Source organism: Microtus oregoni, unplaced genomic scaffold (assembly GCF_018167655.1).
Source record: "Microtus oregoni isolate MIOR12 unplaced genomic scaffold, Mior012 000038F_ref0000394, whole genome shotgun sequence".
Lineage (NCBI taxonomy): Eukaryota > Metazoa > Chordata > Mammalia > Rodentia > Cricetidae > Microtus > Microtus oregoni.
Window position 1 is genome coordinate 11,253,313 of NW_024543097.1, and position 18,796 is coordinate 11,272,108.

Consider the following 18,796-nt stretch of genomic DNA (forward strand, 5'->3'; position numbering starts at 1 on the left):
ATCTCATACATATATACACATATATCTAGTTAAAAGGAAAATCTTACAAAAACTTCTCCCAGATATTACTTTAATAATACAAAAGATTGACTTCCCAATCAAATCCCCCCAATGTTATTGCTTATTTAAAAAGAATTTTTAAATGCCTTAAATGAGTGTGCAGCATGGGCCTATCCTGTAAAACTCGCTAAACAATATTCCCATGGAATACTATTAAAGTGAACACAGAAGACTATTTTAACTTGTTAAAGTAAAAATCTTTTCTTAAAAAAAAAAAAAGTAAACCACTTAAACATGTCCTTCCACTTCTAGGAAAGATGATAACAATGACCAAATTTATTCTCATAAACTAGGTGGTTAATGAAACAAATGAGATTAGCCCCATTCTGCCACAGTCGACTGCCTGGAAAAACAGGTCTTGCCACACCAGGCAGATCCTCAAACATCCTGGCAGATTGAGTTGATAATCCAGGGAGGCCAAAGCTGCAAACTTTGCAGGACTAAACATCTTAGGGGAGGGCTTCAGAGGGTTGGTCCCCTTCCTCTTGAGTTTCTAAAACAGGTTCACGTGGACTCTCCACTCACAATTCTGCCTCAGCCCCTGAACCATCACACATCCATTTCAGAAGGTCCACTGAGTCTTTAGATGAACATTGGAACTACATACATGTAAGGGTCCAAGGAATAACTACAAGATCAGGGGGACAGATCTCTATCAAAAAGTCCATGTCTCCATCACTATAGTGAAAAAATAACCCCGACCAACACAGGATCACAAGCAGCCTCGGAGGAGCCAAGTCGACACCGAGGGCTGCTCTCGTGATCATGGTCAGGCTCTGAAGCACAATTCCCACAGTGACAGAAGCGACTGCAAAAACAGACGTGGCCCTCAAGGGGAACACCTTCGATGTCTAGTATTGCGGAGGCCAGAAATATGAGCCTATTTCTAGGAGACCAAAGGTCAGAGAGTAGGAACTTACAAGGCTCTTGTGCTTCTACCTCAAAGGCCCCACCTAGGTGTTGAGCAGAGAGTTCAGTAGTTAGGAGGCTGCTTGTTGTCACAGCACAGAGGGAAAGCCTGCTACTGTCAACAGCTGTGCTAATTGTAGACCTTGTGCTCCAGGAATAGAGAAGATCTGTTCCTACCTCAAACAAGAGTCTAAGGATCCAAGTAAGTTCCAGTTCCCTTTATGGAGAAAACTTGGGATTCTACCCAGGGAGTGGTTTGCCTACAGAATGTTTTGGTTTAGGGTACAAGAGTGACTTGTTTGGTTCTAGCTACAGAATGTTTAACTATGAATGTAGTCCGTGACTTTCAATTAGCATGTTCATTTCCCGTATCATGTTAGTGCAGTCTTTTGTCCTACTCTTACCTTTTGGGGTCAGAGTATTTTAAGTAGTTGGAAATTAAACGTGGGTGAATTTTCAGTACTCACTGGAATTCCCTCCCGAAACTACCCTATATGTTTCTCTGTTTTATTATTTTCATTCGCATCGTTATATTCTTTACTATGTATCTAAATCTCCAGGCCCTTATTTTGGAGAAAGGTATTTTTGTCGAGGCTAGTCCCCGACGTAGTATACAACAACAAAAACAACAAATAGATGTGGAAACAAAGTGTAAACAGACAAATTCAACAGCAGCACCAGACTCACAATTAATCAAGACAGCAGGACTACAGACAAGGACACAGACACAATCTAACTGTACTGCAGCTGCGAAGAGCACATGCACGGCCCGCAGTGCACACCTAGAAGCATCAGGACGGCACAGGAGGGAAGGAGTATAAATACTCAAAAGCCCCTGACTTTCGAGTGAAGGAAAAAAAATACACTAGGTTTGATCAACAGATTATATAAAACAAATGAATAGGGAACATGAAGAAATAGCATTAAAAATTTGAAACAAAAGCCAGACAGTGGTGGCACAAGCCTTTAATACCAGCACTCAGGGGGCAGAAGCAGGCAGATCTCTGTGAACTCAAGGCCAGCCTGGTCTACCAGAGTGAGTTCCAGGACAGGCTCCAAAGCTACACAGAGAAACCCTGAGGGTGAGGGGGAAGGAACAAAACAATAGCAGAATGGAGTATCACTCAGCCATAGGAAAATGTCAGGCATTCTAATATGCATACATTTGAAGTCTGCAAAGGAAGGGGAATATAATATTTGAAGAAATGATGAACCCCATAAAACTCAATTTGATGAAAACTATTAATGCATAGGCCCAAAGGAGTCAATGAATCAATGCTATTTGAAAAACCATAAAGAAAAATGCACCTATCTACAATAAAACTGCTTAACACCAGTCACAGAACCTTTTACACTGGAGCTGACTCATTTTACGTATAAAACAGAACAAGACTTCCACAGGCTTCTATAGAAGTCAGTAGAGCAGCAACTTTAAAGTCCCGACAAAGATCAGGGGCTGGAGAAATGACTGAGTGTTTAAGAGCACTTGCTGCTCTTACAGAGACCATGTTAGCTTCTAACTCCAGTTCCAGGTAATCTGATGCTCTCTTCTGGACTCTGCCAGCACTGCATACACGTGGTGCACATATATACATGCAGACAAAACATAAATAGATAAAAAGATAAATAGAAATCTTTTTTGAAAAAGAAAGTAAGGTCAGTCTAGCACTCCATATCCAACAGCCAGAAACCTTTCAACTACAGGCTTCTGCAGACATGCAAAGGGTGACGTCAGCAGACATTCAGTAGAGGACGAGAACCTACATCTACACAAAGGAATAAGGAGTATCAGAAACGGTGTAAAGAAAAAGGCTAAGCCGGGTGGTGGTGGCGCACACCTTTAATCCAGCACTCAGGAGGCAGTGGCAGGTGGATCTCTGTGAGTTTGAGGCCAGGCTGGTCTACAGAGCGAGTTCTAGGACAGTTATGGCCACACAAAAACCCTGTCTCGAAAAACCAAAAATAAATAAATAAAAGGCTATTAGCTTTGAAAGGTAAAGCAAAAATATATACAGTAAAATGAGTAATAAGCAGTATAATATATACACCAAACATACAAGTCAGAAGACTAGAAAAGCATGGAGCATGCTTCTGCAAACTGCCGCATGAAGAGATACTACATGACATCAGTCACGGCTGTAATAAAACACACCCAGATTAAAAACTTGAAAGCAACCATTACTTTTAAAATCAAAGGTGAATAAAAAATAAAGTCCATAAACAACACAAATGAAGGAAGGGGGAAAAGATAAAGGGAGTAAAATAGAGATAAGATCCATAGGTAGAAAAAAAGTCAGAAGAAATTTAAACCCAGCCATATTATAACTGGGAACATTAATTGTGAAAGGCCTAAATATATCTATTAAAAGAACAGGGACTTCAAAATAGGTTTAAGAAAACAACACTAAGCCATGTACATAATTAGTGCAGAAAATTTTTACCTAATTTCTAACCTATAATTCATAAAACACTTTATGCATTATGAACTAAAGGCTATAAAGCTACTGGACACTCACTGGCCGTCAGTTTTCTCTCTCACAGTGTAAGGCTGCTGCACTAGCGTGATCTCATCAGACACCTTCATGTGGGCTCTAGAACTCTACGACTATGACCAAACTGTTTCATCGTCTCACAGGTGTTCACCTTAAAGATAAACATGAGCCGGGCGGTGGTGGCGCACGCCTTTAATCCCAGCACTCGGGAGGCAGAGGCAGGCGGATCTCTGTGAGTTCGAGGCCAGCCTGGTCTACAAGAGCTAGTTCCAGGACAGGAACCAAAAGTTACGGAGAAACCCTGTCTCGAAAAACCAAAAGAAAAAAAAAAAAAAAAAGATAAACATGACTCTGGATCATAAAAGGTAGAGAGCAGGGGAGCTATTATTAAACACACTGCAGTGTTTAAGACAGTGTGGAGATTTATCAAAGACTCAGAAATTGTTTATGCAAGTCTAGAAGGTGGCCTACAGATATCTATGTATAATAAATATCCTCACTAATTTAGCCTGTTTACCAACCACATCTGAAAAACACACTCTTAAGACGAGAGGAAAACCATGTCTGTTCCTAACTTGTCACCCTTCTATCAATTATGGATGATATTCTACACAAAAATCAGGCTCCAGTCTGGAGTAAGAGGCTCATTTTTCAAGTTCTAGTATTGCTGCCTCAGTCAGGAGTCATGGAGTCATTGTGAGTTACCTTCCCTGGTCTATTTAGAAGTCCACCCCCTTTACATGTGCCCACGTGCCCCTAATCTCAGGGTCCTCGTGTCTCAGCATGCTGAGCTGTCACCACCAAACCTGCTTTTACACTGTCCTCGATTGGACTTACTGTAACTGTAGATTTCATCCCACTGAAGGCCATAAAACCTTACTACAGATGACTATAGTTTGTCTTACCTAGCCTACCGTGCAAATGCCTACCACCGGTTATAATGAGAAACTTAGAAATAATCAAAAAGGCCAGGCATGGTGGTATACACCTTTAATCCCAGCACGTGGAAGACAGAGATAGGCAGATCTCTGATTCAAGGCTGGCCTGGTCTATAACACGGCAGGACTACTCAGAGAAACCGTGTCTCAAAAAACCAAAACAAACAAAAAGAAACCCAAATACCAGCCTGGTCTACAAGAGCTAGTTCCAGGACAGGCTCCAAAACCACAGAGAAACCCTGTCTCGAAAAACCAAAAAAAAATAAAATGAAATAAAAATAAACCCTATAGCAATACAAACAACAATGATATGTGTATATTAAATATCAGATGTAATGCATACATAAGAAAACATCACTAAAAATGTTTAAAACCTATCACTGCTGGAAAAAAATTCCTGCATCACATATACCCTGAAGGATGACAGGGTATCTTTAAATAAAACAGCATCAGATTGTAAGGGTCAATACACAGGACAGGTTTGTGAAAAGGTCTCCACAGTCTTTTGAAGCAGTACATTAAACTTACACTTTAAACACTTATTTCCTTGGATATGTGTGACAGTCAGTGCTCTCCTTCCACCATGTGGATGCTGTATGAAATGCAGGCTGTCAAGCTTGGCAGCAGTGCTGAAAGCTGAATGTAAGGCCTCAATCATACAAGAAGGCAAGCACTGAGCCATTTTCACCTTAGTACATTCACGTTAAATAGATGATAACACAAATTAAAATCACAATTCTGGAACTAACCTTTAACACATACAAAAAGGTATAACCAGAGGGAAAGAGGACTAAAATGGAGCACAAAGTGCTCACCCGTGCTCGCTTCAGCAGCATATATATTAAAACTGGAACGATACAGACAAGATTAGCATGGCCCCTGCTCAAGGATGACACGCAAATTCATTAAGCGTTCCATTTTTTTAAAAAAAGAAAGTAGCCAATCCAAAAGAAAAAGTAGGAAATAAGCAAAAAAATAATGAAACAAAAATGCCAGCCCTAAATCTAACCAACTATTCCCAGCTAATTAAAATTGGGCAGGACTATTTTCAATTAAAAAGGATTGCCAGACAAAAGTAATATAAGCTACTATCCATTAACCTCTTTTCTGTTTCTTTCTTTTTTTTTTTTTTTTTTTTTTGAGACAGTATAAGGCATACTGTCCTCAGACTTACTATGTAATGTACAGCCCTGGTGATCCCTGAACTTAAGAGGCTGAGGCAGGAGGGTCATGAATTTGAGTCCAATCAGGCCTACAAATGTCCTACTCAAACAGAATGAACTCCTAATAGGAATCTAGCCATTCACATCTCAAAGCCCATTGAAAACTACTTCCAGGTAAGTTAAATTAAACACATATATTCTTCTAATTCTGGAGCATGAGAAAAGTAGTTTGTTAAAATTTTAAACCCAGGAAAGAAGATGACAAAGCAAAGGAATAACAAAAATATTTATATTAACAATGGAGTACTTCTCTGTATAAAAACAAAGTCACAAAAGCCAGTCTTGCTGTCCGTGCAAAGAGCACACCTACCTCCTTGCACTTAACAGAAATCCAAGTAGTTGAAACATCCCAATTTTTAGCCTTTTACAAGAAAGCATGATCTAAAATGTTAAAAGTTTAAAAACTAGAAAGAACGAAAATCTCAACCAGGTCTAGGTTCAGTCTCATGCTCTGCGGCTACTTATGAACTATCTACTTGAACTTGACCAATTACTTAATTAGAATAGATTTTATCATTTACAAAGTAGTTGTTTGTACCCTATTTTTTTTCAGACAAGATCCAGTCATATAAATAAGAACTTACTATGTAGCCCAACTGTGCCTTGAACTTGCAATGATGCTTCTGCCGCTGCTTCCTCCACGCTGGGAATACAGGAGTATATCACTACACTGAGAGCCAACAACAATGATGTTGTCTATAAAGATCTGACAGAGCCCACAAATATCAGGCCTCTCCACATGCAAACTCTGCATTTAGGACTGTTACTAGAAACACAAAATTTCAATGTGCCTTCTGCATGATGAAACCAGTGAATAGGATAGCACCTAACTATAATAGTGACAGGTATGGACCAAATGATTAAAAAACAAAAACAAAAATCAAAGCAAAGGCGAAAAGGTCACCCTAAGGAGGTACATATCTGAGACGGCATGCATACATGTGGGTACACACATGGCCTACTTTTAGTTGGCCTGATAAAGAAATAAAACTGTTTTTTTTGGGGGGTGAGATGCGATTGAAGCTTGACCAATAGGACAAGAAAGAGGTCATTTTAAGCAAAAATCCAAAAGATGATGCTCACCTTTAAACCCAGCACTTGTGAGACAGAGGCAGGTAGATCTCTCAAGTTGGAGGCCAGCCTGGTCTACCGAGTTCCAGGACAGCCAGAGCTGTGTAGAGACCCTGTCTAAAAACAAAATGATGGCCCAAATCTCTATTTCAGTACAAGACTTTTGAAGGGAAAAGCCTGAGATGCCAAACCTGCAGATATATTTTCATGACAGACATGAGAGATGTGTTTTCCACTTGTTTAAAGAAACCAGTAAAGAAATCCACTAAACTGAATTTTACATTCTTTTTTTCTTCCAGATCACTTTCCGTTTTTACCACAGAATTTTATCCCAATATGACTTTATGTTTGCGAATTTGTTTCTCTGAACCAAAGAGAAGCCTAAAATGTGAACTTCCAGGCTGGGGAGATGGCTCAGTGAGTGAAGGACCCAAGTTCAGACCCCCAGCTCTCACATAAAGAGCTGAGTGCAGTTAGTCTCTGTAATCCAATCCGCTCTAGCCAAAGGTGAACTCGATTCGGTGGGAAGCCTCACCTCAGATAAAGCAAGGAGTGACAGAAAGAAACTGGTCTCTGATCTCCACATATGTGTACACAAACACATACACACTTTTCTTCAATCATACAACCTAAAATGTTTGTTTTCATTGCTGCTCTTAATGCAATTGACCAGGGAGAATATAGCACTGACGGTGACAAACAGTAAACAAATTTTTATTGAAAAGGCATCGGTTTTTGTCAACACAACACAAACCAGTCAGCTGAGAAGAAGGAACTCTACACAAAAAGCGTTAGTCTCTCTGACAGGGTGTGGGTATGTTTAGATGTGGAATACTTTATTAGCAATTGCTTACACTGCAGCATAAGAACACAGAACCAGGGATGGAGAGGCGGACCAGCACGCTCAGGCATGATGAAGGGGAGGAGTGTTGCAGACGTGACGTGGCCACTTCACTCAAGAGCTCACAGCACAAGACTGGGCCTGTCAACATTCTGTTATAAAAGGTAGGAACTTACAGGGTCACACCCTTCCCTGAGGATTTTATAAGCAGTTAACAGTTGCTAGGAGCTGAGGGACTCCACAGAGCCTCAACCCACCTAAGAAGCTATTGGCAGTTAAAGGTTACTGGGGGAGAAGGGGCCACTGCTAAGGGTCCACACTACTGTAAATACCCCCTCAGCCTTGCTCACAGAAGCAGCCCCTAAGGAAAGTCGATGGCTACAGCCCCCAAAGGCACAAAAGTAGAAGAGTAGATAAAGGCAATCCCTGAGAGTAGGGGATGATGACAGAGTAATGGGTGAGCCGATTAAATCCACTGTCTACATTGAGGGAGCTGCGCAGGTAATCACAGACTACACCTGGAATGTGGAGGATTTTTCTTAATTAAATCATTTTAAGTGGGAAGGCCCACTTTTATTTAACCTTAATTTTTTGTTTGTTTTTCAAGACAGGTCTCTGTGTAGCTCCGGCTATCTGGCTATCTAGGAACTCTGTAGACCAGGCTGGCCTTGAATTCAGAGCTCCACCAGCTTCTGCCTCCTCGGTGAGGGGATTAAAGGTGTGAGCCAGCACTGCTTGGCCCCTCTTGATCTTCGGAGGTGGAACGATCCACCTCTAACCGGCCACACCTTTTGCTGGCAGCCTATATAAAGGACTGGAAGAAGGGAAGAAGGAAGCCTGCCCTGCTGGCTTGCTCTCTCACTCACAAGTCCATTCTTTTACCGGCATCAGAGCATGCTTCATGGGAATTCTGATGTATACTGAAGATTTGCTGAGACATCCAACCTCATAAAATAAAGAACTATTAAATTCTTTTTTTTTTTTTTTTTTTTAGTTTTTCCGAGACAGGGTTTCTCTGTAGCTTTGGAGCCTGTCCTGGAACTAGCTCTTGTAGACCAGGCTGGTCTCAAACTCAGAGATCCACCTGCCTCTGCCTCCCGAGTGCTGGGATTAAAGGCGTGCGCCACCACCGCCCGGCCAAAACTATTAAATTCTTGGACCTTCCATTGGTGACAGTCATTGTTGGACTAGTGGACTATATATTTTATCAGTCTGATCCTCTGGAGAACCCTGACTAATGTAACATGTATGAAATTACTACTAAAGTAATAAAAATGGGACTTTAATATATTTTAACAAATAAACATACCAAAAAATGACCAGGGAGCTCCCTTGCAGGCAGAGTTCCAGTAAGTCTGACAGACTCAGGACAGACAGCTGTCACTCTAACTGGGGTGGAGAGTGTCAGGCAGTCATCACTCCTTCCCTCCTTACAAGAGAGGAGCCTGCCTTTTACAGTGCTGAAATCTGGCAGGCATTACTTGCCAGAAGTGGAACTGAAAGGCTGGAGTGCTGAGCAAATAAAATGACCACATCACTGTCCTGACAAAACGCAAAAACAAAGACGGGCACGCTGTCTAGATGCCAGTGTCTCTGGTACAGGGCTCACACGCCTGTAATCCCAGTCTCTAGATGCCAGTGTCTCTGGTACAGGGCTCACATGCCCGTAATCCCAGTCTCTAGATGCCAGTGTCTCTGGTACAGGGCTCACATGCCCGTAATCCCAGTCTCTAGATGCCAGTGTCTCTGGTACAGGGCTCACACGCCTGTAATCCCAGTCTCTAGATGCCAGTGTCTCTGGTACAGTGCTCACATGCCCGTAATCCCAGTCTCTAGATGCCAGTGTCTCTGGTACAGTGCTCACATGCCCGTAATCCCAGTCTCTAGATGCCAGTGTCTCTGGTACAGTGCTCACATGCCCGTAATCCCAGTCTCTAGATGCCAGTGTCTCTGGTACAGGGCTCACATGCCCGTAATCCCAGTCTCTAGAGCCAAAGGCTGGAAGACTGCAAGTCTGAGGTCAACCTGGGCTACATAAACTCTGGCCACTTTACACTACATAGGGAACACTGTCTAAAATAAAAATAAAATAGGGAGGGGCTGGAGAGATGGCTCAGTGGTTAAGAGCATTGCCTGCTCTTCCAAAGGTCCTGAGTTCAATTCCCAGAAACCACATGGTGGCTCACAACCATCTGTAATAAGGTCTGGTGCCCTCTTCTGGCCTGCTGGCATACACACAGATAGAATATTGTATATATAACAAATGAATAAATAAATATTAAAATAAATAAATAAAATAGGTAAATTAAACTGAAAAATAAAACCGATGTAGCATCACAAGTGGTGAGCGCTGAGAAAACAGACACAAGTGCGGTGTGTGAAGTTCAGGTAGCAGTCACGATGAAGGATGACGCACTGCAACACAGACTTCCACCAGTGCGACACGTTTCAGAGCGAAGAGTGACTGTGTCCAGGAGAGAATGCCTCTGCTCTCAGGAGATGAGGACTAGAGGGAGGTAACCATTTATTCCTGAAAGGCTCACTCAGAAATTAAGAGTAACCATGTATTTTGGCTGTTTGTATAATTATGTGGACGGAGGCAGAGCCAACTGGAAGAATGTTAACAGTGACTGGATACAGGTGGAGTGTCAGTCCAGAAAGTCACTACATTAGTGCTGCTTTTATGTGAGAGTGAAGACTTAAAACTAGTAAGTTTAATTTTAAAATAAATTATATAACCCAAATTACGATTTTGTTCTAATTTAGCTTGCTCAGAAAAGTAAAGGTCCACCTCAGTAGTTGGTAACTCTATCAAGTTATGTAAAGTTATATACCAAAGGCCTACTATGTTCTGGAGACTCAACTATGGGTAAAAATAAAAGTGTCAGACCTTGGATTTTACAATAAAGAAGTCGGCAAACTACGGCCAGCATGTCAAAAACAGTTCCATCTTCAACTGTTGTAAATCAAGTCTTATTGGGAAACATCTTAGGTTCATCTATTTATACAGACACTTTTACTCTTTTATGGCAAATCTGAGCCATACAAAAGCAGCCACGAGTTTACAAACCTACTGCTTATACTACCTGACCCATTATAGACTAGCTTAGTGTTGTAGCAAAAACATAATTAAGCCACTTCTGGGGGGGAAGAATACTATTTTTATTTTTGGAGACGGTCTCTCTCTATTATGTAGCTCTGGCTGTGCTAGAACCTGGAACTCACTCAGTAGACAAGGCTGGCCTTGAACTCAGAGTTCCTCCTGCTTCCAGCCTCCTCAGTGAGGGGGATTAAAGGACTGTGCCTCAGGCCTATTTTTTGTTTGGTGCTGGGGATGGAACTCAGCACCTGAACGTGGGAGGCCAGAGCTCTCCACTGAGCTACAACCCTAGCCCAAATCCTAACTTTAAAAAGACAAACCTGAGAAGCATGGGATTCAGTCTTTACATTGTCTCAGGCAACGATGTCTGTCAAATCTGAATTTGAACTTTGCAATAATGTGCAAGATGTTTATTAAAACATATTAAAGTTACTGAAGTACTGAACAGCACTAACTCTTTAGAGATGGTTTTTCTAAGTAACTGAAACACTATCTAGCCAGGTGGTGGTGGTGCGCATCTTTAATCCCAGCACTCGGGATCTAGTTCTAGAATTTGATCTTGTGTAGCCTAGTGGGACTCAAACGCACTACCTTCCAGCCTCAGCCTCCCTTGTTTTGGGACCACAAGTAAGCATCCCTACCACCCTATATGGCTAAGAATAATCTATGGCACAATGGACCTTCCATATGGACAGATTTGGCATCCATGCATGGGGTAGGGGAGCTTGTTTTTATATTGAACACATATAAATTTTTGTCATTATTTGTGAAATAGCACAATAACTCTCTGTATTAGATATTAGAAGAAATGTCCTCACACGCTGAGCAGTGTCTGGTCCTGGGTGCTGCCCGAGGGCTGTAAATAAGCGCAGACCAGGGAGTGAGCAAGCTCATGCTTTCTAACTGCTGACTGAGAGAAACACAGCTACCAAACAGGACTCACAGGTGTGGGTCACCATGGGGTCCCCTAAGTTTGAGGACATTTCTCTTATGGTCTCATTAGCCCAATTACTTTTGGTTAGTCATTCTTTTTCCATGGGTAATTAAAAAAGTGAATAAACCCAGATCCAAATTATCATAAATTCCCAGCAAGCAAGTAAAGTGTTAAGTGAGTTATTTCTACCAAAACACAGTTGAAGTAAATGTAAAAATGATCAACTTTAGAACTCAGCTGTAAATATGAAGGTCCTGTGCAGCATTAATGCTGTACTGACCAGTTTCAACAGGTACGTGCCTACCTCCTCCCGCTTCCCTCACAAGTGCACAGTACCTGTCAGTGAGAGCTACAGTTGGGCGGAGGGGCACGACAGTTCATCTGCTTCTGCGTGTGTCTAAATTCTCACCCGAAAATCATGTTCTTGAAAACCAACAAAGCACACTGGAAACTAAAAATGTGCAATCTTCCTATTATTTGACAATCAAACACTTATTCCTAGTTTCCAGAAACTCTCAGCAAACTTGAGGAACTTTGAGCCTGATGCAGGAGGGAGGGCATCAGTAGGACTGTGGGCTGAGAGAAATAGCTAGTTCCAGCCTCGTCATTTCTGTCCTCTGCTTGCACACTCCCCACAAGCCCCCCAAAAACATGTAAAAGGATTCTAGAACCTCGCCAATGGAAAAACCTGTGAAATGGCACACTCTACACCCGGCTCCAAACCCTCAGAATCACGCTGTTACTGTTAAAACAAGCGTAAACAAGAACTAAGCTAGAGAGCCGGGCGATGGTGGCGCACACCTTTAATCCCAGCACTTGGGAGGCAGAGGTAGGCGGATCTCTGTGAGTTCGAGACCAGCCTGGTCTACAGAGCTAGTTCCAGGACAGGCTCCAAAGCCACAGAGAAACCCTATCTCGAAAAACTAAAAAAAAAAAAAAAAAAAAAGAACTAAGCTAGATCCCGGGCGCCACAGCAGTGCTCTGGAAACTGAAACCCTAGTAGCACCCTGGATTAGATGTCATAACTTCAGGCCTGGCTTCCAACCAACAGTCTACATGACAATGTTATAAACTAGGCAATGTAAATCTCAGTATTTTATTTTAAAAATTTTAAATTATGTGTCTGGGTGTTCTGCCAGGATGTATGTCTGTGCGCCACCATGCTTGGTGCCCGTGGAGGCCTAAAGAGGGTGTTGAATTCCCTGGAGCAGGAGTTACAGCCGGTTGTGAGTCTCCATGCAGGTGCTAGGAACTGAACCTGGGTCCTATGGAAGAGCACAATGCTCTTAATCCGTGAGCCATCTCTCCAGGCCCCAAATACGATATTTTAAGAACCTAGGTTAGGGCTGGAGAGATGGCTCAGTGGTTAAGAGCATTGCCTGCTCTTCCAAAGGTCCTGAGTTCAATTCCCAGCAACCACATGGTGGCTCACAACCATCTGTAAAGAGGTCTGGCGCCCTCTTCTGGCCTTCAGGCATACAGACAGAATATTGTATACATAATAAATAAATATAAAAAAAAGGAAATTAAAAAAAAAAGAACCTAGGGGAAAAAAAAAAAAAGAACCTAGGTTTAAGTTCTGCCTGAACTTGGGGAGTTCTGTCCCTGTGATCAGCATCCAATGACCAGAGCACAGAGGGAAGACTGTCTCTCTGGCTATGGTGAACCACCCAGGTTTACTTCCGTATGCTGCTTTAGTAAGTCTACATGTTAATCCAACTCCTACAGGGATTTTCTAGCCACACTAACAACCTTTCCTGCAGCTGTCCTAACTGATCCATTTCAGAAACTCAGCAACATCAAATTGTACCTTTGGAAAACTGACAAAAAATGCCTATGCATTTCTCTAAAAATCTTTAATTATATATTGATTCCATTATTCAAGAAAGATAACCTTAAATTTTTAAAAATTTTACTCAGAAATCTGCTGAAGCATCTATTCAAATAGCCACTTGTTTGCCTTCACTTTGAAAATACACAATACATTACTGAAAAGTTTCAAGCATGAAAAGAGTTTTATTATATTTAATTTCAATACATTCTAATAGTGGCAACATTCATCTTTATGGCCTTTCCATAAACAATACAATACACTTACTATGACTGAAGGAAAATTTTTCTCCAAAGGTCTTTGATCAACTCCTTCTCCCAGTCTACAAAATCCATACAAACTCAGGGACTGGAACCAATTAAGACCTGGTTCCCACCTTCTCCTTTCTTGGTGATCCTTCCAACATGGCCTTGGCCATGAATCTTTTAGAAAAAGATAACCAAGACTCAAGGGCCTGACCACAAACTAATTTTCTCCCTATCATGAGGGCACCTCAGCTGGCTGCCCTCTGCCGTCCCAGACTCTGACAGTGGTTCTCAACCTGCGGGCCGTGATCCCTTGGAGTCAAATGACCCTTTAACAAGAGTTAACTAACCCATCAGAAAAGAGATATTTACATTATACTTCACAGTTGAAAATCACAGTTGCGAAGTAGCAACAAAAATAATTTTATGGCCGGGAGTCACCACACCATAAACAACTGTATTAAAGGCCACAGCATTAGGAAGACTGAACCCACTGCTCTGGGATGTGAGAAGCCTTCTTTCTTTACAAGCCATCTTGCTCTCTATGTGGGCACTACAGTCAGATTCTCTTCCTCACTCTTTCTCCCTTTACGAGAGACCAGAGTGGCTAAAGACACTGTTCCCAAAACTCTAGGTACAGGTATTAATGTGTAAAAGCTTTAGTAACCGAGAAAACCCAGGAGTTTCTCTAAGAATCTTCAACCAAATTACAATTAGCTGATTTTGCCTTTGAATACATTACCTAAACGGAATGAGAGCTAAACCTTAAAAAGGTAAACTCCATAACGTCACACCGTTTCCTCCTTTTCTCGTGGCTCACGTCAATACCATTCTGAGAGCAGCACACACTGCTCATGCCAAGTGATGAATGATGATATAAGGGGGGGGACTTTTCTCAGACCTGTCCCAGTGACAAGACATAGGCATGAGGGAGCTAAGTGAGACACCCCAGTTGATCCAAAGTGCCCCTTGCCAAGACTGCAACAAGGCAGGCTACTGGCACCTTCCTGACAGCACTCTTGAGAGCTCAAGTGGTGCCCATCCTTTCCCTTTCTTTCTACCCAGCAGACCCCTAGCTTCCTCCTCCAGACTGCTGCTCCCCAACAGCCACGGAGAAACTGCCCTGTGCCTCTGCAGGGGGGCATGGCACCTACCTCAAAGTGAAGGAATGCTCAGATGTTCCTGCTACAGCCAGCCACAAAGACGCACACCTTATACCAGCAAGAAGCCCCTGCCCCAAGATAACATGATTAAGGCCACACCTCCAGTCCTAACCTTGCTAGAGATCTAAAATCAACAGGTGCTTTGGTTAATACCCAAAGCATACTGCTAGGCCAATAAGTGACCCATGTGGAAAAAATTAAACATAGAAGCTGTCTTCACTGTGTATACTGCTCCCTCAAGACAGTTACTTAAGGAAACAATACTAGGCATCGGTCCCCAAACAGAATTTAGCAACAGGTAAGTCTGATATGACTCACCGGCTTTAAAGACACTCCTCAGAGATGCCTTCCGCACAGGTTAGTTTTGTGTGGAGGTAGAGAAAGCTGAGAAGAGGGCACCTCCTTATCTGGCAGCAGGCAAGCCTATAGGGCATTTTCTTAGTGACAGATGTTAAGAGGGCCCAGCCTATTGTCTGTAGTGTCATCGCTGGTTGCTGGGTTATACAGAAAGCAGGCTGAGCAAGCCAGGAGGAACCAGAAAGCAGCACTCCTTCTGGGCTTTTACATCAGCCCCACCCCCACCCCGTGCTAGCCTTAACTTCCTTCAGTGATGAACTGTGATGTGGAAGCATAAGCCAAATCCTTTCCTGCCCAAGTTGCTTTCGGTCATGGTGCTTCGTCAAAGCGATAGACGCCCTGACTGAGGCACTTTCTAGACAGTACATCTCCCTTTGCTCAGAACAGGATTTCAATTGGGTAAAGACAATCATAACAGACAATGCTAAGGATTATCTTTGGAAGAGCAAACTATGGCATCTTTGGATTACCTGGGCAGGTATTAAACCACACTTCCTGTCTGGGCAGGGTTTCCTGTAACTAGACAGCGCTTGAACCAGGGTAATCAGCTCAACTCTGCCTAGTTTTTGGTCCCCTTAAGTCTCCCATGATCTATGCTTGATACATTTTCAGCAGTCTCTATTCCTAAAACGCATTTCAAAACGAGTGATCTAATTTTTTATCAGTCCCTATCTACATTAGCATGAGTAGAAATCTCCACGCAAGTGTAATTTACAACTTCTTCCCACATAAACTTAGCCTAACTCATCGTAGGCTTTTCTATCTCCAACCCATAACATTTTCCGCTTAGTAAAACATTCAAATGAAAGATACCTAAATAATTCACTTCCTTCACCACAATGGAAACAACGTCCAAAAGTTGAGCAGCTTTCTTTTCTTCTTTTTTTTTTAATGTACAAAAGAATCAACTCTTTAAAAAAAAAAAAAAAGCTTCAATATCTCAACGAAACCTGCAGTTTTAGCATTTAAATATGCGGCTGAGCTTAGAACGTCCTGGATTAAAGAAATCTGCTCTCTGAACCTAGTCACTGCAGCCTGCCAAGGCCACACCTTCTAACCACCCCGAAATTCCCAAGTCAAACGCGTGAGTGGCGGTGAGGGGACCTGAGACCGGTCGCTCAGGGCTCAAGTAAAACACCAGTCAGCGAGCTGCACACACCGGGGCGAGGGAACCCCAGGAGGGCGGGCCGGGGCACCGGGGCACTGCTACCGCGCAGCCCGGGAGAGCTGCGGAAACACCTCCCGGCGCCGGCAGCCTCCTTCCTCGGGGCGAGGGTGCGGAAGACACTCAGGAAAAACACACCCAAGTCCCTCACCGGCCTCCGCCCCACGGGCTTCTGCTTCCCCCCAACAGCCGCCCCGCGGCCCGAGGGAGCTTGCGGGCGGCGGCCGCAGTCGGGCCACGCGGGAGTCCCCAGCGCGCCGGGGTCCCGAGTCCGCTCGCCCGCCCCCCCCCCCCCCGGGGCTGCGGGGCCGCCCGCCCGCCCGCCGGTCCGTCCGTCCGCCAGCCCGCCAGCCACTCACGTCCGTCCGCGTCCTCCGGCAGGTCCTCCTGGAGCAGCGAGAGGTCTGCGCCGGGGGAGAGAAGAAAGGCCGGGTCAGCGTCCTGGGCCGGCGCCGCGCCCCAGCCGCCCGCCGCCCGCTCGGCGGCGTCTCCCCGCGCCGGCCTGTCCCGGGTGCCGCCAAGCGCGGGGAGCCGCCGCCGCCGTCGCCGCCGCCGCCCGGGGAACTGGGGCCACGTACCCGCCATCTTGTGCTCGCCCCCGCCTCCTCGTCTCCCGGGATCCCGCTCCGCGAGCCGCGCGAGCCGGGAGCCGGTGGGCGCGCGCGGGCCGGCGGGGGCGCGCGCGGGGCGGGCCGAGGTCCGGGCCTGCGGCGGCTGCGGCGGCGGCGGCGACTCCCGTCCGCCCGCCTCCTGCGCCCCAGCCGCCCTTCGCCCGCCTCCCGCGCCCGGTGGGCCGGCGGGGCCCCGAGGCAGGCGCGTTCCCACCCGCGGCTAGAGGCGCCCTGGCTCCGAGCGTGCGGAGCGCGGCGCAAGCTGCCCGCCGGGGTGGACCTGCGGCTTGTGCCCGAGCCCGGCGGGCGGGGTCCCCGCGGCCCGCAGCTCTGTTGGGTCACCGGGCCTCGCCCACCGCCGGTCGCCGCCCGCTCCGCCGCGCGCCGCTCGTTGCCCGCGCCCCTCCCAGACCTGCTCGTGCGTAGCCGGAGGTCCGCGGCCCAGGCTCCCGCCTCCGAGTGGAGGAAGCGCCGCCTCCGCCGGCCCGCCCGCTCGCTCGCTCGCGCGCCCGGGCCTCGCGAGTGACTGAACAAAGCCCGGGCCCCAGGGCCGGACGACAGTTGAGTGACAAAAGTTCCGCTCGCTCGGCTCGGCCGGCCTTCCCGTGCGGCACGTTAGAGCCGCGGCATCGGCCTCGGAGCCCGCGCGCCGCCCGCTCGCCCGAGCTGCCCCTGAGCGGCCGCGGGCGCGCGGGCCGGGCCGAGTCCAGCCACTCCGAGGTTCCTAGCCTTGTGACCGAGCGCAGGGAGGCTGGACGAGGATACCTGCCCCCTCCGCCTCTCCGGGGAATGGCAGACTATCAGGAGTCTAGCACGGTGCTTGCTGCCTAGGGAATCTGGTGGCGGGGTGTCAGGGATTGGTTTTTTTTTTTTTTTTTTTTTATTTTGGGGGTGATTTAGTAGCGTTTTTCTCAAGTGAACTTTGTACCACAAACAGACCTTTTGTTTGCAGAGAGTTAAGTGGTCCTCTAGGGTTTCCACGTACAAAGTAGGGCAGAATCCAGGCTTTCTGAGTGAGCCCAGTTCATTGTCCCATTTTTGACAGTCTCAAGTCTAAATCTAGCACCCTCAAGGTCTCCAACTGGTGTTCCCCTGTAGCGGGACAACACACTTTCGTACTTGATGCCAGTTGGCGAATCTGATATGAAAACCGAGAGCATTTTTAAATGTTTGGCGTGTTCCCTTCTGTGCTATAGTCCTAACTGGAGACAACATACTGATATTTTAAAACATCAGAGGATCAGACCACGTAATCAGATCCTCAGGAGTGCATAAATCTGCCTAGGGAAAAAGAGTTATCCATAGCCACGCCAACTCTCCTTTTGGATATATCACTTAACAGATAAAACACAGATTGTATAGTATGAATCGAAACTCCAAGAGACTAGAAATTAGATGCTATAGCCCCCAAATGTGTCTGATTTCTCAAATTTAGAATAGGTAAAGACTAAACTTGCACATGCATTTCTTTGGTCGCAGAATTTACTTTTGTGAATTCAAAAAACAAGGGCTTAAGAATTCACAGGTTAGAATGAGAAGCCTCAGGTGTGTTTCAGGCATGCTGTCTTGTCTCTCTGTCCACCCTACCCCCACCCCCTACACACACACACACACACACACACACACACACACACACACACACGCCTCTCACTATTCTGAAGTCACCAAGTGGGCTAAACTTCCTAGAAAGCCCCAGGGATCTGCCTCCCCAACATTGAGGCTGTAAACGAGTTTTTGGAGTTGAATTTAGGTCTAATGCTTGCAAGGCAAACACTTCAGCAACTGAGCTATCTCCTCAGCCTTTGTTTTATCTCTTTAAAAGGGTGGTGGGGGCAGGAGTTTATTTGAGACAAGGA

General features: G+C 45.2%; 1 protein-coding gene and 1 non-coding gene across 4 annotated transcripts in view; one reads left to right on the forward strand and one right to left on the reverse strand.

The window, feature by feature from the left end:
* The window catches only part of Ppp4r1 (protein phosphatase 4 regulatory subunit 1), a 57,278-nt gene extending 39,873 nt beyond the window's left edge, over positions 1-17,405 (reverse strand). Inside the window, exons 1-2 of one of the 3 annotated variants that reach the window (XM_041631820.1) lie at positions 16,908-17,160; positions 16,689-16,733 (exon numbers count right to left, since the gene is read on the reverse strand). In XM_041631820.1, coding sequence (XP_041487754.1) covers positions 16,689-16,733; positions 16,908-16,914 — 52 coding nt within the window. In that variant the 5' untranslated portion in view covers positions 16,915-17,160. The other 2 variants (XM_041631818.1, XM_041631817.1) reach the window with 2 other exon arrangements.
* LOC121433547 lies at positions 5,217-5,323 on the forward strand. The gene has a single exon (XR_005972327.1). It is a non-coding gene; the product is annotated as a U6 spliceosomal RNA (small nuclear RNA).
* Positions 17,406-18,796: the final 1,391 nt, after the last annotated feature.